At 39.7% G+C, this 20,960-nt stretch overlaps 1 protein-coding gene across 1 annotated transcript; it reads left to right on the top strand.

Moving 5' to 3' along the window:
- Positions 1–1,670: 1,670 nt before the first annotated feature.
- On the top strand, positions 1,671–16,307 carry rundc3ab (RUN domain containing 3Ab). The gene is made up of 11 exons (XM_034193610.1): positions 1,671–1,884; positions 4,835–4,950; positions 5,719–5,846; positions 8,264–8,349; positions 8,432–8,521; positions 8,605–8,685; positions 11,019–11,184; positions 11,308–11,465; positions 11,544–11,663; positions 15,079–15,179; positions 15,275–16,307. The coding sequence occupies exons 1-11, from the start codon at positions 1,775–1,777 to the stop codon at positions 15,415–15,417; spliced, it is 1,299 nt and encodes a 432-aa protein (XP_034049501.1). The 5' UTR covers positions 1,671–1,774; the 3' UTR covers positions 15,418–16,307.
- Positions 16,308–20,960: the final 4,653 nt, after the last annotated feature.

Raw genomic sequence — 20,960 nt, 5'->3', positions numbered from 1 at the left:
ATTAGAGTTACTGGAAAGGTGTGGGGGGTGGGGGGGGGGGTGGAATTGCATTTCATGTTTTCATCATTTCCAAACAGTGAATCATTTTTCTTGAGTTTTGGTGGTTTTGAAACAGTGAATCATTTTCTCAATCAGTTGTTTCACTTTGTGTTTTGTTGTTAAAGTAAATTATTTTTAAAATACAAGTTTCATTTAATGTCTGACCACATTGATATTTTGAATTATTAAACAGTTGTGATTGATATTTTCCCTATTTCCATTTCCAGTTATTTGTTTCTGGGGCAGTTGTTTCATTTTTATGTTTTGGTATTCAAGTAAATAATTTCTCAAAGTAAATTTAGTGATTGACCACTTTGATACAGTGAATTATTTTAGGAACTGGTTGCTTTCAGTTCAATTCATTGCTTTGTTAGTTTCCCGAATCACAAATAATGTGCAGCCAACAGTTAAAATACACACATTCACATCCATCCAACATAAAAAAATCTTAAAAACTAATAAAGCTTACATTATATCTAGTAATTAAAAAGATATGCATTTTAAAAGCACATTGTAAGTAATTAATTAATCTTGTTTTATCCCAGTCTGTTACAGCTGGGACAAAAGAGTTCTCACCACCTGGCTACGCCTTTGCAAACGCCTTTTTTAAAATTATTAATAAGTTTTAAAATTAATAGCTGTGATGCCTTGTTCCAATAAATAAGTAAAAAATTAAGAAATAAGTAATGGCTACAGCTAGAAACTAACCGTGTTTTTAAATTAATTAATGCATTTATTTTAAGATTTCAAGTCCGTGGGACTGTTGGGGTAAAGCCTGCATAATATTTTGAATAAAACATTGTATTTGTTTGCAAACTCTTTATTTAACTAAAAGAAAAATGTCAAAAAAGTCAAAAGACACACAAATGAATAGTTTAACACTAAATGTATGTAAACCAGACATGGGGCCAAATACAAAAGTATTTCTATTTGAAAATACTTAAATACATTTTTTCGGAGTATTTGTATTTGTATTTTCTGATTTTGAATTCAAAGTATTTGTATTTGTATTATATATATATATATATATATATATATATATATATATATATATATATATATATATATATATATATATATATATATATATATAATTATTATTATAGTGAATTTGTTATAAACATTCAATCCTTTACTTATCAATAGTATTTGGTCATGCTATTTTCACAATAAATTGTCACGGGTTTATCAGTTTTTGTGTTGATTTGTTGTTTATAGTTCATAGAAAGTATTTGTATTTGTATTTGAAATACTCAAAATATAAAGTATTTGTATTTGTATTTAAATACAATGCAAAGTATTTGACCCCGTGTCTGATGTAAAGGTTAAAAAAATTACAAAAAAATACGCAGTATTATCTTACAATAAAGATAACTAAAACCCTTGTAGTAATAAAAAGTCTAGAGATGTTGATGGTTTATTTCCAGTCTGTTTTCATTCGTCATGTTTTTTGGGAATGATGCGCGCTATATAGTGACCTCAATATGACGTCATCAAAGGGGCGGAGAAAGACAGAGGGCGTGGATGTGATTTCTGAGTTTCGTGCAGTAATAACGTCAACATCAAGAGCTCGCTGCTCGCTTTTATATCTCATGTCTGCAGCTGCGTAATCGTCGCCGTCACACCGCCGTGCGGCGGCACCGCGGCGGCCGCCGGCAGTATCCGTCCAGCATCCAGCGGTGGATGAGGAGCCCACAGGGAGGGGTCCTTTGATTCCAGGGCTGCCTCCTCCTGGATGGAGCCCGGCTGTGTGCAGGCGGCTGCGATGGCTACCGGAGACGGCTCGAAAAAAACGTGCGCTCGGAACGCGGCGGCGGAGCGCAAAAATCTCATCACCGTCTGCAGGTCAGTACACTTTTTTTTTTTTTAAAGTGCCTTTTCGCGACACCAGCGGCCTTACACAGTTTGTTTGAATGATATGGAACCGACATGCACGCTTACGTCATCCTAATGATGTGCACACGCGCGGCCTGCGCCGTGACGACCTGTCATTGCGCCACTTCGATACGCGCTGACCCCCCTTGCGCACACGCGCGCGCCACCTTTGTCGGTTTTCTGAGACAGATTTTCATCTTGATGATGGTCTGGTTGCCAAGACAACAACCTTCCTGGTGGAAGGACTACTGGAACCCCGGGGACTCGGGGCAGAAAGGCCTGCACGTGAGACTTATTACGTCACGTGCGCAGTGATGACGTGCCTGGCAAAGACATGTTGATTAGAAATATTATTCTTAAAAAACACACGTTATATACAGATGCTAATAACTGAGGGAACATATGAACATATCACATATCATTTATATGAAACACTTTGCACTAATACATTTATAAATAAATACATGATTTTCATTGCACAATATACAAATAATGAATGTTTATGAGTTCAATGGAACGAATATTTCATGAGGTGAAAGCTGGAACATACCATTCAACAAGGCCTCATTGAATGGTATGTTCCAGCTTTCACCTCATGAAATATTCGTTCCATTGAAAGAATGTAAAAACATTCATTATTTGTTTTATATAACACTTAAAATAGATCCTTGGCATTTCATATTTTATTAATTTATAAACAACAGAAAAGGGGCTTACATTTTTGTGTTCTAAGGCTGCTAAAGTCCAAATTGTGACATGTAGTCCGGTGATGTAATGCACTGATTTCGGACTTCCATTAAAAAAAGACTTTGTGTAGTTCCTCAGTCCAGCCAAGAATCATGTCATCTTTTCATCTGAACAGGTCTTCATGCATCCAGACGGCTTACAGCGGAGTGGATTTTGTGTGTATGTGTGTGTGTGTGTGTGTGTGTGTGTGTGTGTGTGTGTGTGTGTGTGTTACAAGAATTAGCAGCATCAGTTAGCTCAATCAAATCATCGTCCCTGAAGAGTTGTTGTCCTCCGTGCGTGGTCACACAACCAGGTCGGCGTTTGTGCACGCATGTACTGTACTACCATATAAAAGACTTTGTACATCCTCAATGCAAAGAAAAAAAAATTATGTCAGCAATTAGTCCAACTTTTCATTCTAACTTCTAGCTAACAGCCTCCAGACAGGGCAGTGGATTTGTTTTGTGCGTGTGTGCGTGTGTGTGTGTGTGTGTGTGTGTGTGTGTGTGTGTGTGTGTGTGTGTGTGTGTGTGGGCAGAGTGCAATGGTACCAACTGTATGGAACCAAATTTGCACTCTAAATGGAACCAAACTGCACTCTAAATGCAATGCAACACAAATGGGATGAATAATCCATGTCATGTGACATACAAAGCACCAATCAAATGACAAGGATCAACTCAGCAGTTATATAAAAGCGCTTAATCACTGAGGTGCTGCATGTTAAAACAACATTTTCAGGTCTGAGAAATGGCCTGTTTCTGTGTCTGTCACTTTAAAAGGAAAGGAACTGCTGCCAGCCACACCCGCTTTCTGAACAGACCCACAACCATCCCCAAAAACATCAGTATGCTAACAACTGGGGAGTCGCACCTCAGCTGATCTGGTCCGTGTCACCGGGCATACAGTGAAAACACATTCTGTCCCCGGTCGCGGAGGCTGAATGAGACATTGTTGTCTTTGGAACAATGGAAAGTGAAATCATTTGTCTCACAGACTTGGTGACAGATAGAAAGTGCACGTTGTCCACTCTATCTTCTTAAAAAGAATAAAATTTTAAAAAATGGCATTCAGATCACGTGTGAAAACTAGAACATTGCCAGACATCGTGATCAGAGTCAGAATCAGAATTCAATTTATTGCCAAGTAAGTTTGTACATGCAAGGAATTTGATCTGGTGTTATTGGTACATAAACAATAAGAAAAGAAAAGAAAAGACTTCTGTAACAACTAAAAGAGTCAGATATACAAAACTATGTTCACTGTTAAATAAATAAAATGTGATGGAATGGGACAGTGCAAAAACAGGTGATTGGAGTACAGATGTAAATGGGGGACTCTGGCGTTGTTTATGAGTCCAGCAGTGGTTGGAAAGAAGCTGTTTTTGCGTCTTGAGGTTTTGGTCTCGATGGGTTCAGCCTCAATCTCAGTGATGCTGCATATGTGAGCATCCTTACCTCACCACCATGGACATATTATGTCCGACGTGAGTCATAAATTGAAGCTGCCCGGGATTGAGCCATTAGAGCTTTCTGAAAGCTTTCTGTTAATTGTTGACATCAGACTCAAGTGCAGAGAATCTTTACACCCAAAGAGTCACACAAGATGAACACAGAATACGTCAGATTTGTTTTTCATTAACTTTTTTTTTTGGAGGGGAGATAATATTCATTTCTACCAGAAAGACACAGAAGCCAACTTAAAATTGGTCATTCTAATGCAACAAGATAGTGCACAGAATGTTATAGTCTATAATGAATTCAATTTGGCGCTGGCCCCCATCGTGGCAGAGAGTAAACGAGATGATCAGGAGTCCTGCCGATGGAAATGGCAGGGGTGGAGCCTGCTACAGGCAGAGGACGGGGACCAACTGATGGCAGGGGGTGGAGGAGGGGCTGTCTTGATAGTGATCTGTAAACAGTGAGCGGTGAATGAAAACACTGACATTTTAAGGAATGTGCATGGCTCCTATTAGTTGAGAGCTGATGGCTAATGGAAACATCTGCTTCATTTCGAGATTAAAGATGATGATAATTACCCAATTTTGAGTGACTGCTTAAAAATCTGAGAGTTCTAGAGAACTTATACTGTGCTATATTTCTTCTTGTATGGAAACACAAAACAATCATTTCCTGCTAATTAATCACACTCTTTAATGGGCTACTTTTTAAATCGCATGCTGTTTCCACAGGTTTTCGGTAAAGACACTGTTGGAGAAATACACGGCCGAGCCCATTGATGATTCATCTGAAGAGTTCATCAATTTCTCAGCCATCCTTGAACACATCCTCAGTCACCGTTTTAAAGGTAGCATACATGGAGGAGCCAAGACTGGACATTAAAGGGGTCTTAATGCACATTTTTTTTAAATCTACCTGTCACAGTTATATGGTCAGAGTTTCATGTTAAATATCGTCCAAGTCCCACAATTCTTTTTCCTTGCGTGTAGAAAATTCCCCTGATACAAGTGAAATTCATGCCCAAGATGGCTTGTTTCAAACTTTTGTAACATATGTGACAGAAGTCCATTTTGGACACTGTGCCGGTCTATGCATCACTCACATGTGGTCTATCAGTGCGTCTAACTGAGACACTTAAGAAAATGATGTTATTTGGACAGACACTGATCATGTGCAACTGATGTAACATATTTAAATCACATTTTGTTTTTTCAGTGTGGGCAATTTGGATACCCACCTCCATCTGTATGTATGTTATGTTTGGTGCAAATCTAAGTGAAATCTTAAATTTTGACTTTTGACCCAATGATCTAGACCCTAATTATCTTGACCCCAATGATTGACCTTTTGGTAAATTAGATCTTGCCCAGGCAATTCCACAGCCCACCTACATATGCGCACCAGTTTTGAGGTGAAAATCAAACCTTTTTGTCAGTTGGCCCAAATTAGCTTGACCTTTCCCGAAACTAACCCTTTAAAGACAATTCCAGGGTTGCTCTTCATCCATGTCCCACGTTTTGTGGAAATTGTACAAAAGACTTGGGAGGGGTATGTGAACAAACAGATAAACGTTGCTCAAATTCATCTTATAATTCATGTAATATTTTGTTTTTAGGTTCCAGCAGCTGGTTTGACAGCCAGCGGAGCTACTGGGACTTCATCCGACTGGCTTGTGCCAAAGTCCCAAACAGCTGCATCAGCAGCATCGAGAGCATGGAAAACATCAGCACTTCGCGAGCCAAGGCAAGTCCTTCTGAAAATCAAACAGTGATAACAATGACTGGGCGAATCAGGGTCTTGTACCTCTTTTAGTGTATAAATGTTTTGTTCAAACCCAATACTGTGATGTGATCCAGAACCAGGGGTCAAAATGAGACAATGTTGCACTTTTTTCTTGATGTATTCTTGTATTTCTACTTCAACCCACAAGTTGCTCTCACTACAAGTGAGTGGCACCACCGTCAACTCTGAACCGGACCACGTTTTGGTTGTTTTGGCTGCACAAGAGTTTGTATGTGCGTTCACACCTCCCTCAATAAAACAAACTATCTGAATAAATGGGCAACTTGGTGAAAGCACCATTATTGTCTCAACTGTGCAACAGTGCCCCCTACTGACATGAAATGATAATTCAAGGTAGAGCACAATCAATTAACAAACCAAACATTCTCACTATATGTAATATTAAATAAAGAAATAATTTGGAAATTGTGATATTTTATTTATTTTAGCGACTGTAATACAAAACTTCTGTGTGGTTTTAAAAAAAAGTCAGATATTTTAGATGCTTTGAAATAATTTTTTTTCCTAGAAACAGTTGTTCTTGTCATGATCTGGCCCTATACCTGTTGGTATAGTTCTGGACCCTGTTCCTCTTCCATGCTTTGAGCCTTCTGTGTTTTTTTTTTTTTTTTTTCATGTCACATCAAGTTTTCATGGTCATGCTTTGTTCTAATTGGTTTTGTTTCATTTACTCTTACTTTACTTACTTAATTTACTTTACTGTGTATCATTTGCTTGCCACATTTATAGTTTTACTTTACTGTTTATTGTTTTGCTTTCACTCTTGGTCCCTTTAGTTGCTTTAGTTTTGTTCTGTTTATCACATTTATTGTTTTATGCTTTAGTCACAGGTTTTGGATGGGTTTTTTTATCTTCTACTGTTTCTTATCAGATTAAGTTACATTTGTTATTTATTGCACTATTATATAACCTCTGGTTTTGTTTGCTTATCATCATTTATTTTCTAGTTAGTCATTTGCCTGTTTGCCACTTTATCATTTATTGCATTTATTGTATCTGTTTGTTTTTCATATGTTGTATTATCTGTCAATTCCATTTTTGCCACCAGTGAGTTCTAGTTTAGTCTTTGCATTTATTTTCTCATTGTGTTTGCACTCTATCTTTCAGTGTAGTCATTAGTTGTTGAGTTCTGTCTTAGTTAAGTTTCTACCTTTTATTTTCTCTGGTATTCAGTTCTTTTTGTCTCTGTTTGGTTGTGGGTTGTTTCGTCTGTCATACCCACCTGTCTTCCCTGTCTTGTCTGGCAACACCCCTTCTAGAACCTTCCTCACACCTGCTTCACATCACACCTGATTACTCTCCTGGTATTTAAGCCCTCACTTTCTCTCTGTCTCCTGCCAGTTTATTGACCTTGTTTCACATCCTCGCATCCTTGTTTTCTGTCCAGTTTGCCTCATGTTTTTTGACCTTGCTTGTTTTCTCGATCTTTGCCACGCCGTGTACCTGACCCATGCTTGTTTGTTCAACTACGAGCCTGCCTCTCAACTATCTGTACCGCCACCCTGCTGACTGCTCTCTGTATACCGTACCATTGCTTGTGATTTTTGATAAAGCCTTTTACCTCCTTACCTCTGCCTGCGAGTCTGCATAGTGTGTCCTACTGCGTCCTGCGTCATGCCACACCCAGCCCTGTCAGTTCGTGGCATTGAAAAAAAAATGCTGTTAAAGCTAAAGTCCCATAATGCAATGGTAGGCCATGATAATGTGTACATTGAAATGTTGGTGGAAATAATGAAAAATAAATAAATAAAAACCACAGGATGGTAAAAATAATTTTTTATTCCGTGATTTTTTAATTTTTTATTTTATTTTGACAAGTCAGTGGAAAAATGTCTACAGTTGACGTGATGATGCTTTGACAGATAAAAATCTAAATAATACGAAAATATACAGACCTACTGCAACTCTACATATTTTTGTAATTTGCTTTAAATGATTACATTCTGGCTTCACAACAAGAAGGTTGTGGGATCGCTTCCCACCCTTTCTTTGTGGAGTTTGCATGTTATCCCCGTGTCTGCATGAGTTTCCTCCAGGGTGCTCCGGCTTCCTCCTACATCCAGGTTAGGTGAATTGGAAACTTTAAATTGTCCATAGGTGTGTATGCATGCGGGTGTGAATGTGTTTGTCTGTTTACATGTGGCCCTGCAACAGACTGGCGTCTTGTCCAGGATGTACCCCACCTCATGCCCTATGATTGTTGGGATAGGCTCCAGCCCCCTGTGACCCTTAATTGCATTAAGCAGGTATAAAAAATGGATGGATGGATGGACTACATTCTGCTTTTCAGAATCAATATGGAACATTTGTGTTATGGCTAATGTGTCTCATCTCTTAACCTTTGGTGACCCCTTCAGGGCCGTGCATGGATGCGAGTTGCCCTGATGGAGAAGAGACTGTCGGAATACATCGGCACAGCACTGAGGGACAGCAGAACAACCAGGTTAGAGGACTCGCCACAGCTCTCTATGTCGAGATTATTCCAACTGTTCTGCAGCTGTGCTAGAATTCTCTCTGGCGTTTAGGAGGTTCTATTCAGAAGGCGCCATCATGTTAAGAGAGGAGGCCACCGTCCTAACAGGGATGCTTATTGGGCTTGGAGCGATAGACTTCAGGTGAGGATGGAGTTATGGACATCTTTGGCTCTTTAGATGATTATCTGTCATTTTAAGGTACAGTTTGTGGTTTTCTGTCATAGTTTCTGTCTGAAGGGGGAGGCCTTGGATGGTAAATCTTCTGCTGTGATTGACTACACGCCATACTTGAAATTCACACAAAGGTATTGTTCACTGACACTCTGGGAAAAGAACATCCCCAACACTTTTTTTCATTTTGTAAGGTGAGCATTTTGATGGGCAAAAAATGGTCAAATCTTCATTGTTATGTCTATCCGGGATATTCCAAAGGTCAACAGTGAAGCAACAGTAGTCCTATTCCTTATTAGCTGAGGTGGCCTTGTAATAATAGCAACACAAGAAGGTGTCTGGCACTGCAAGAAGGCTATCTGAGCCTACAGTTCTGTGGACTATCAGTCAATCAGTCACCTATAAACCCACCATACAGACTGCCCCTAGGAGGCAGATCCCTGATTAGGACAAAACATTTTGCTCATGATAGCGAAATTTAGTCTGGAATGGCCAGCAGCTGAATCAGCACAGAGAGCATTTGGCAGAGTGTAAGTGTCATTGCTAATTTCTATCTGAGACATTTTCTTGTGTTTCTGAGTTAATGAAGCACTTGCGTTCTTGTGGATGTGTTGGTCTAAAAATGGGGTGAGATCACACACAAAGTTGGTGTGTTGGTGTCTTTGGTCAAAAGAAAGCCTTGACCTAATCGGTACCACTTAAGGTGATGAAGCAACACTTAGAAGCCAGCCTCAGTGTACCATAGCCTATACAAAAATGTATTACAGCCACCCCAGGGTGGCAGCTGTAGCCAGGTAGGGGTCAATGCAGGGTTACACAGAGGTTAAAATGTAAAATTGTTCCAATGATGTTGAAAACTATACCACATTATTTGTCTGATCATAGTGATTCCAAAAAGGTATAGTTTGGACTATCTATGACAGAATGTTCAGGAGTTATGGGGTAAAAACAGTTTGTACAGGGGTCAAAAGTTAAGTTTCAGTAAAAAAAAAGATACAGATTATTGATTGAAATAAAAGGATAATAAATGAAATAGTTTTGACTGTGTTGAATGTTTGGTCTTCAAAGGGCAAACAAAGTTGACGTCCATTGGATTCTATGATTCTATGACATATGTTACCCTGTAACATGATAACTAGGCATGACAGATGATGCAAACTATTCCTTTTTAGAACCCCGTTAATCCAAACAATAATTTGCATCATTTCTTACCAAAATTGGAGCAACTTTAACTTTTGACCCCTATACAAACTGAAACTGACCTTTGCCACCATTTTTGCTGTTTTTACTCCATAACTCCAGAACATTCAGTCATAGATAGTCCAAACTATACCTTTTTGGAATTGTTATGATCAGACAAATAATGTGTAGTTTTGAACATGATTGGAGCATTTTAACATTTTGACCTCTGTGTAATCCTTCATTGACCCCTACCTGGCTATAACCACCACCCTGGAATGGCTGTACTACATTTTCGTGTAGGCCATGGTACACTGAGGCTGGCTTCTAAGTGTCGTTTTGTCACCTTAAGCGGTACTGAAAACCTGCTTGGCCCATGGACTAAGTGTCCCAGACCAGCAAATGTTGTTGTTGTTGTCCATTCGGTTGCTCCTGTTTTGTGTTGGTAGTTGGTAGCTGGTACAAGCTTTACGCCGGATGCCCTTCCTGACGTAACTCTAGTGTTACCTGGAGAAACACACACAGCTGCTGGTGTTCCAAAGAGATCTCCCATCCAAGTACTAACCAGGTCCCGCACTGCTTAGCTTCTGAGATCTGATGGGATCAGGCTTACACAGAGCAGATTGGCTGCTGTCCCAGACCAGCAAAAACCTAGTTTAAAGTCTAGCATGGTGTAGTGCTGTACAGAGTGTAAAAGTTAGACATGCCTTACTTAAGTGTCTTCGCAATGCACGTATGCTCTGCCTGCACATATTCTCACTAGTCACCTGCAGTAGTGTAATGTTAATATGATGGCATGTTATGGCCACCATAGAGAAAGGGAGTGGGGAGGGAGATGGAATGGAGAAGAAAAAAGTTCCTCTTTGTCTCTTAGAGACAAGCAACATCATATCCATAAACTACATAAAAATAAATGCATAAAACAACCATGAAACAAAAGAGTAAACATGCAGCAAAAAGAACTCCAAAACAACAAATCTGACGGGGTGGTAGCTTGTGACGTTATGCACCATGAGAATAAAAAATAAGTAAAACTCACCTGGCTTATTTTAGAAAATTTTACTACACGATTAAAATTTCCTTTGCGATCCGGATTATGACAAAACACTGTTGCGCTGTCATAAAGCTTGGTTGTATTATTTCGTCCTTGTATCTTCATTTCTCAAACTGAGTGCAGTTTTCTGATGTTCAACAGCAACAAATGTGTCACGCTCTGCAGCAGACGTGCACACCGCATTGTGCAAGACTGTCACTTATAAATAATCCAATCAGGGGACATGTGTTGCAGCTACGATTATCTGAGTGATGATGACGATCCGCAGAGCGTTGACAGCAGCACGAGCGATGACAGCATCCCTGAACACCCCTACGTCCCCCTGGTGACCGACGAGGAGAGCTGGAGCACCAAGTGTCGCAAGATGGAGCAAAGATTCAAGATTGTCTACGCTCAGAAGGTGTGCCTCCGCTGTCTGTGTGTGTGAAATGCATTAGTCATCTTATGGAGGTTGGAATAACGGGGTTCGTGCTGCAGAGGTTGTGGGTATTTCCTGTGAGTCTGCATCGGTGTGTGTTGTCAGGGTTACCTGGAGGAGCTGGTGCGCCTGCGTGAGTCCCAGCTGAAGAACACAGAGGCAGAAAACAAGAGGTTAAAGACCCGGCTTGAGGAGCTAGAGAGCCAGAGCCAACACGAGAAGAGGGAGCTGGAGGCCATTGTCTTGGAGCTCCAGGAGCAGCTGTGAGTGACATGAACAAAAACGTCTGGTTGTGTTTGACAGACAAAAGTAACCCTATACTGTATTTTCACGTTTTTCAGGACACGTTTGATTCCGTGTGACTCCAACCACCTCGCCAAAAACCTTTCGATCCCTTTAGTCAACCAGTGGCCCACACTGCAGCCATTCAACAACCAACAGGATGCCAAGCTCTTCCGCAGGTTTGACTGACTGGTAGAACTGATCCAGCAAACACTTCCACATTGGCCCCATGTGGGTTCCGCATAGGTGGACCAAATGGGGCCGATGCAGTTTTGAGGTGGGCTTGGGCTTGTCCAGTTGGCTACCAACATGGGGATCAACAGGACTAGCCCAAGCCCACCTCCAACCAGCTGGGCCCCAGGAGGAGCCCCCGGGCAAAACTGCATTGGCCCCATTTGGGCTGCCCATGTGGAACCCACATGGGTGGACATGTTTGCTGGGGAGCTAAAACAGATATAATTATTAGAATAACACTCAGAGTGCATACACCTGCCTAAATAATAGTAGCTAAATCATAAACCTCCAAACAACAGAGGAAGGCAGTTATAATTCTTACTTTTCTCTCCCACAAGTTCTTTATGATGTCATAAGGCAAGCATGTTAAAGAAGGAAATCAAAGGAAAGCCAATGTCATATTTTTCGGGAAATTAAAGTTGCACTCAATAGGTGCACACCTCCACCGGAGTACTATCGACCGATATTACCTCTGTCAAGTGCCAGATGAGGCTTTCAACTTTTATATGCTTTATGAACCATTGGAATAGATCTTTGTGGTGTTGACTGTTGAAATAAAGGGGAAAGAAAAGAAAAAGGTGAAAGATGAGATTTTGAAACAAATGTGGCTCGACCTCAAAATATAACCCTGTTGAAGTGACTACCTTTCCATGAATTAAAATGGAAAAATATTTAATTGCCCCTTGTGGGGTTAATAAAGTTGTTTGATTGATTGATGGTTCTTTTTCCCATGGTGCAGCCAGCGGGTGAGTTGTCACTTTGTCTTAGGAGTCAGTCTGTCAGTCAGATGACAGTTCGTTTGTGAGTAAGATAAGTTCAGTTTTTCTGGTGCAGTTGTCACCAAACGTGGTATATGCATTACACATAGTGACCCCCAAGAAGCCTATTGAGTTTGTGGCCAAAAGGTCAAAGATCACTGGAGCTTACTTTGTAAAAATCTTGTGAGCACAATAACTTCTTTTTTTTAGCTGCCTGATTGTCACCAAACTTGTTGTGTGAGTTAGGTATATTGACACCCCCCCCCCCCCCCCCCCCCACACACACACATATAAAAAAAAACATAATTGCTTTTGGGTCAAAAGATCAAAGGTCGATATCACTGGAGTACACATTTTAAAGATCTTGTGAGTGCAATAATTTCTTTCCTATTTGTCTGATTGCCACCAAACTTGGTGTGAATATTAGGCATGGTGACGTCAGGAAGCCTCTTGATATTGAGGTTAAAAGGTCAAAGGTCACTGAAGCATATGTTGTGAAAGCCTTCTGCACAAAAGTGTTGCTTGTTTCAATGGTAAGGCTTATCAACATTTGAACAGGGCGCTGTGGGTTAGTGCAGACTAACAGCTTCTTTTAAATATTTATTGTTCACACAAACAGACCAGCATAATCACATAACCTCCAGCTCTGTCAGTTGGCAGAGGTAGGAAATTTGAATCATTGTGAATATTTATTCAAATATTCCCAACCCACTGACTCTCAATATATAGGCCACTATCTTCACAATCTATAATGCACAGTCTCAAACAAAGGGCATTTGGGGCAGAACCTATATACAGAATAAGGTGCTGGTGTAAAGAGGTTGTATTAAGTCTCTTAATTAATCGTGGCTGTGTTTTGGGCATAACATGAATTAAACTGTTTACAGTGTAAACTGTCATTGTCAGTAGGAGCTGAGTGTGCCTGAAACTCAGAAATTACTATTTTGTTGGCAAACTCAGTAGGTTATGCTCTACCCTAGACTTCAAAATTATATTAAAAGGTTTTATATAACAGCTGAGTGGATCCTTGTCATTTGATTCGTGCTTTGTATGTCACATGACATGGATTATTCATCCCATTTGTGTTGCATTTCATTTAGAGTGCAAATTTGGTTACATACGTTTTGTACCATTGCACTCTGCTCACACACACACACACACACACAAAATCCAGTCTACTGTAAGCCGTCTGGATGCATGAAGAGCTGTTCAGATGAAAAGCTGATGTGATTTTGGTTGGACTGAGAAACTACACAAAGTCTTTTTTTTTTTATGGAAGTACAAAGTCAGTCCGCAGCATCACTGGACTACATGTCTCAATTTGCACTCCTATTTAAAGTTTGTGTTGGACTTTAGCACCAGTGGAACACCAAAATGTAAGTCCCTTTTCTGTTGTTTATAAATTAATAAAATATCAAATGACAAGGATCTATTTGAGCCGTTATATAAAACAAATAATGAATGTTTTTACATTCTTTCAGTGGAACAAATATTTAATTCGGTGAAATATTTGTACCATTGAACTCATAAACAGTCATTATTTGTGTAATAGTCCATGCGCCAAGCAGGTTTTCTGTACCAATTAAGGCGATGAAGCAACACTTAGAATCCAGCCTCAGTGTACCATGGCCTACACAATGTATTACAGCCATCCCAGGGTGGCAGCTATATCCAGGGAGAGGTCAATGAAGAATTACACAGAGGTCAAAATGTAAAAATGCTCCAATCATGTTGAAAACTATATCACATTATTTGTCTGATCATAATAATTCCAATAAGGTATAGTTTGGACTATCTATGACTGAATGTTCTGGAGTTATGGGGTAAAAACTGCAAAAATGGTGACAAAGGTCAGTTTCAGTTTGTACAGGGGTCAAAAATTAAAGTTGCTCCAGTTTGTTAAGAAGTGATGCAAATTATTGTTTGGGTTAATAGGGTTCAAAAAAGGAATAGTTTGTACCATCTGTCATGCTTCATTATCATGTTACAGGGTAACATACGTATGTCACAATTCATAGAATCCAATGGACATCGAGCTTGTTTGATCTTTACTTTGGAGACCAAACATCCAACACAGTCAAAACTATTCCATTTATTAATCCTTTGATTTCAACTAATAATTTGCGTCATTTTTTACTGAAATTGGAGCAACTTTAACTTTTGACCCCTGTACAAACTGAAATTGACCTTTGTCACCATTTTTGCTGTTTTTACCCCATAACTCTATAACATTCAGTCATAGATAGTCTAAACTACACCTTTTTGGAATCGTTATGATCAGACAAATAATGTGATATAGTTTTCAACATGATTGGAGCTTTGTTAAATTTTGACCTCTGTGTAACCCCTACTTGGCTACAGCTGCCACCCTGGGATTGCTGGATTACATTTTTGTGTAGGCCATGGTACAATGAAGCTGGATTCTAAGTGTCGTTTCGTCACCTTAAGTGGTACCGAGTAGGTCAAAAGTGATGACTGGGTCATGGACTATTAGTTATTTAATGTTCAGTTATGCCCAGGCAAAACAGAAGAAGGATAAAAGTCCAGTCAGGTAGAACTCTAGTTTGTTGCTCATTGTCGTTATTGTGTTGTCGACCTGCAGGAGGAGTTTCCCCAGCACGGAACTGCTGTGTTTGGAGGTCAGCCTGGATTCAGGCTCACAGAGATCTGGGGGAAAGCAGAACGGAGGCGCTTGGTGCACAGGTGACACTGTCAGGCAGTCCAACAACACCGTTACACAGTATGCGAGCAAATGTAAGCGTGCGCGCTCTAAATGTTTGTGTGTGCCACCCTTCCAGATAAGGACTACACCCCTTCTATGATGGGCCTCTGCGGCTCCTTAGCCTCCATTCCAAGCTGCAAGTCTCTGACGAGCCTCAAGTCCAGCGAGTGCCTGGTCAACATCAGCACAGAGAACAGCCCTCCTCTGTCACCCAGCTAGGGGGCGCCAAAGATAACACAGCAAATCACTTACAGACCCTGAGACAATTCTACATTTTTCAAAAGAAACGGAAAGACTACTTTTTGGTAGGCAGGCAGACACTCTCTTAGTTGAGTACCTGCGAGCCCAGTGGTCTCGCAAAACACTTTTTTTTAAAGTATTGACGGAGGAGTAGCCCCGATCTGTGGGGGACTGTCCAACAAAGATGCAAGATAGCTGCTGTACTGCCCTACAGCCTCCTTCACTTTCACTGTCCTGTCATAAAAGCAGTTCTTTTAATTGATCTCGCTTATTTCATAAGGGTTGATTTGTGCCATTATAGCATGCACTGTTCATGTTCATAAAAACTGTCCTGTGTGTGCATTCGTCTGTCTTACGATTCTGTTGTAGTGAACAGAAACAATGTCTTGCCACAATATATGATGCTATGATTAATGGACGGGGACAAACGTGGTCAGGTGGGATTGTTTAAATTAGCTTTATGATGTTTGGGTGACTGAGGCTTTAGGCTGTAGTTTGAATATCCTGTCAGGCTGCCAAGGTCTGCAGAGCCGCTGCAGCACAAACATGCAAAAATATCTATTGCATACAAATGCAAAGTGCATTGTGACTATGCAGACTGAATGTTGTTGTTGGCTTTTTTTTTTTCTACAAATCTGGCTTGACAGCATTATATGTGCAGGAGAGAAATAATGAATGTGTGCTTGTGTATCTTTTAATTATTTTGGCCCCTGTGACTCATTCTTTGATACCTTTCTTTATGGCATAACAACTGTACTTGTTTTGGTTGTCCTAATGTAAACTGCATTGTCACGAAATGCTGGTGAGAGTTAGGATATATTCTTTGATTTAAAACTGCAATAAAACTGCCTTTTTCTTATTTTAGCTGCTTATGATCATTTTGTAATTGCTGTACTTCTTCAGTTGTATGCAGTGGCGGCACCAGGAAATTTTTGTTGGGGGGGCTGGGGTAAAAGTTGGAGGGGCTCCACAAAATGTCATCGAAATGAACAATATATAGTAAATTGCTTTATAAATACCAAGGTATATGTTTTAATCACCCGTGCTCCTCTAAAATGTGGTATCAATGCACACACACATCACTTAGAATGATTGCAAGTTCAGTAAACTTGCACATAGGTATACAAAATGAATTCATTGAAATGGTCCTCAAGACAATGCATGGAATCAACCTTACACAAATCATCTATATCAAAGATTTATTGCCAATTTAAGGTTTTGGCTGAACAACGATATACAGCTTCTGTATAGTCTGTGTTAGTGTACAGCTGTGGCCAACGTGCTTGATGAATTCCTGCGCAAAAAGTAGTTCCCAGATAATGGTGATATACTCCTGTGAGATAAGTATATCTCATCTAAATCAATTCTAAAATTTATCAGTAATAAAATTATAAAGATAAGTGAAGTTTTAAGAGTGGCCATAATAAATATTTAGGAAACCTAAATTTTTGGAGTATGGAGTTAAATTTGTCTCATTAATACTTGCAAATGCACAGAGGGTGATTTACAAATATCCTTTGATTTGTACACGTGCTTTGTGATCCACAAACACACATTTCTGATTTGTAACTTGTGTGTGGGTTTTTACAAATAAATGTTTATTTTCAAAACTGAAAATTCTGTTTGTGAAAGGTGATTCAGCATTGGTGGATCACCGAAGACACACATTTGTCACTTTGCTCAGTTACGCAATATTGAGACATTCTCAGTGCAAAACTGCAGTTGAGATCCACAAATTTGTCAGTCGGTATTCACATTATTGGCAGAATTATTGGGGGGGGGGGGGGGGGGCTGAGGAGGGGCTTGGCTCATTATTGTGGGGGTTTAAGCCCCTCCAAACCCACCCTTAGCGCCGCCACTGGTTGTATGTGCAAACTTTGAACATGCAACTTGATTGCTTTGAAAATACTTATAAGCCCTGTTTAATAATGACTAAAATGCTTTTTGAATCAGTGGTTTCAAATGCTCTCAATCCCTTTGTATTGTTCCAAATCAAAGAGTAAATTAATTTCAGTTGCCTTGAGCTGATACAAAGTATCAGTACTGTACGGTGGCCGTGAGTGGCCGCAACACGTCAGAATTAAGACATTAGCAGATGCAGAGAGTACAAATACAATAAAAAAAAAAAACATCTGCATCAATTCAACAACCAGGAGTTGCGTTAATAACATCTTGGAAAATGAGCAAACAATTGCAAACACACAGAATAGCAAATATATCCTCCAGAGCATGCAACAATTTAATTTGACAATGTTCAACCTGCAAATTCACACAACACATCCAAAAATATAGATGCAATGCAAACAGCCACAACACAAACCAAGTACTAGCAACACAAAAACAGGGTGGACTTTTACTGACGGGCGATTCAGTGTAAAGTGCCGCTGTAATATCTTTGGGCTGGAGCACAAACCTAGTTAGTCAAGCTAAGTATATTTATTCACCTTATTGGTGTTTTTACTCTTAAGATAGCTACATTCTTGGATTATTTTATTCGTTATGCATTGAACGGTCCATCATTAGGTGTTGCTTTTTGTGTAGGTAGTACTTCTGCTGTGTTATGGCTATTGCAACGTGAGTGTGTTGTGTGAGCTTGCAGCAGACCCATGATCAAGTTAAATGTTCTATGTGCTGTTAAGTTGTATTTGTGTTCTGAATTTGCAAGACATTTTTTGCTGCAACAACCTTTTATTAAATTGACGCATGTGTTGATGCACGTGTTTTTGGTATTTATGTATTCTGCATTTGGAAGTGTTGTGGAATCTCTTGACCATCCCCAGAATACTGACAACAGAATCTCAGGAAACTTGCAATATCTTGACAAATACGCCATATATCAAGGTGAAATTTGGAGCATAAGGTCCCCTCATAGAGATGTGGGACAAGTTCAACGTTAGGCACGTTTTGATTATAATTAAAGCCACTAGGGGGCAGAACCTCAGAAGCATTGTGTATGCAAGTACTGCACAAGGTCTTCATGGATAGGGTGACCATATTTTGACTACCAAAAAAACAGGACCAGCAATGAGATACTCAAACTCCTGACTACCTTTCTGGTAGTCAGGAGTTTGAGTATCTCATTGCTGGTCCTGGTTGTCAGGAGGATATTACAAAATCTATATCTATAACCAAAGACACAAATTCAGACAGGCTTCTCAGAGAAACCAGGACATATCCTAGTAAAACAGGACATTTGGTCACCCTATTCATGGATCATGATCAAATTGGTACTGTAGATTATACTTTGTCAAGGGGTTACACAAATTCAAAGTTGCGCTCGGCAGTGCAAGGTTAGGGTCAATATTGTATTGTTACATAGATATCACAACCAGTTCTTGTATGATGTCATAGGTGACGAGCGCTAGTTGTTCAACAGAAACAAATGGACAAAGAGCAGCTGAGACACATTGCAGATCAAATACTCTTCTACTAACTCCAAGGACGCATGGAGCATGCCTCTGCACTTTATCCTGCAACAAAACACATTCACTCTCATTTTCCAGTTATCTTAGCAGAGAGGTCGCTTGTTACACAGCATATACAGTTTGAATGAACTTGTGTTTGTGATCTGGTTGTAAAACAGCGTATGGTGTTATCTCTGCCCCTCTTCTCCTGTGCCACCGGCACCACTCCCTTTTACACATAGTCAGGACTTTTATCTGCTAGTATACACTGTGTGAGACACCCACCACCCAAAAATCATCTCACCATAGAGACACACCTCACAGTCCTACCAGACTGTGCACACACCCAGCTGGTATGATTAATATCGTCTCTCAGAATATCATGGCCAAACAGACTGTAAATGACAATTATGTCATTGATAATAACACAAGCAATAATTTACATTTAACTTTCTTTAGATTTAAAAGTCTCAAACAATTGTTTTATGCGCAAAATGTTTGACTTTGGTATGTGAGGAATTTAACTTTAAAATATTAAATATAAACCAGGGAGATGTATATATGTGTGTATAGGTCTATGTGTTGCATACCCCTTTGTGAGGTCATAAGAGCAGTTTCTGAAATACAAGGCATAAACAGAAAAGAAACATAAAGAAAAGGCTTCTGAGTTTTAATTTATCACATTCCTCTCTATTCAAGGACCATCTCACCCCCAACTTTTATTGAAATTTGTTCTTTCTTTTTGAGTTGCCATGAATACTTGTGATCTAAAGTTGGAAAGAAACTTGAAAGAGAAACTTGGGTGACACATACTCTCTGCCCTCATCTTTTGCTTTTGGAAGTATCATCTGAAAACACCCATCCACCCATTTTCAACCACTTATTTAATCTGTTAAGACTAAGAAAAGAGGAGGAGGAGAATGTGTCCACAGAACACAGGTTAGGATTAGGGTTAGGGGTTAGGGTTAGGGTTAACCCTAACCCCTAACTCTAATCCTAGGTTAACCCTAATCCTAACACGGAACAAAACAAAACAGTACACAATTTTCTCGTGTGAAGTTATGCTGTGTATATACTGTGCAACGGGAGCGGCTGTCCCCATATGTGGTCAGATCCCGCGATATCACACGGGGTTCAAACAAGACTGAAATGCACCATTAAACAAACTAGTTAGCGCCTTACATTAGCCTACTATAACATCCTCACAGTCACCCTGACATCGGGGAGAATGTGAGGCATAATTGTAAAGCGCTTTGAGCGTCTGATGCAGATGGAAAAGCGCTATATAAATGCAGTCCATTTACCATTTATCCTTTAGCGTGTGCCATGCACTGGACCAGTGATTTAAATGAGCCGTAGTAATGAGAAATGATATGGTCCGCTTTAGGTGTGTCTGAAACTATATTGCAAAATTCTTCCAGACAATATTATTGGAAATTATAACCATTTACCAAGGTGTAATGTTCCTTTTCATGTATATGTTGAGTATCATATTTGAAACTGTATTACACAAAGTGGTGGACAAGGGCGGGATAAGAGTTAATAACCAAAAATATACTGCTATAAATCCAGATAAATATATTGATATAAATAAACAAATAATTTCCTTCGGGATAAATAAAGTTGATCTTTATCTTTGTCTTTAGATGTTGCTGCCATTCGCTTGCTAGTTGTCTTTTTAAACTATTTGCTTTGCATTATCATTAATTAGTGTGTGTGTGTGTGGGGGGGGGGAGCCAGTACCCCCCCCCCCGTAGTTTGAACCATGCTATTATTAAACTGGAGGACCGTCTCTTTAGTGCAGCAGATAACTGAAACAATCATGCAAATGGTGATACAAGCACAGATGTTGGCACAAATACTCCTTAGATGTTACTCGTTTGAAGAAACCAGCTGGCCACTTGAATGTTCAATAGGCAACCAGGTAGGGGTCAATTGAAAAATTACACGGGGTCAAAGTTAAAAATGCTCAAATCATTTTGAAAACTACACCACATTATTTGTCTGATCGTAAAGATTCCAAAAAGGTATAGTTTGGATTATCTATGCTGAATGATCAGGAGTTATGGGGTAAAATAATCAAAAATGGTGACAAAGGTCAGTTTCAGTTTGCACAGG

The sequence above is a fragment of the Thalassophryne amazonica genome, chromosome 18, assembly GCF_902500255.1.
Source record: "Thalassophryne amazonica chromosome 18, fThaAma1.1, whole genome shotgun sequence".
Lineage (NCBI taxonomy): Eukaryota > Metazoa > Chordata > Actinopteri > Batrachoidiformes > Batrachoididae > Thalassophryne > Thalassophryne amazonica.
Note: the sequence above shows the minus strand (reverse complement) of the source record. Positions and strands in the feature narration are given on the sequence as shown.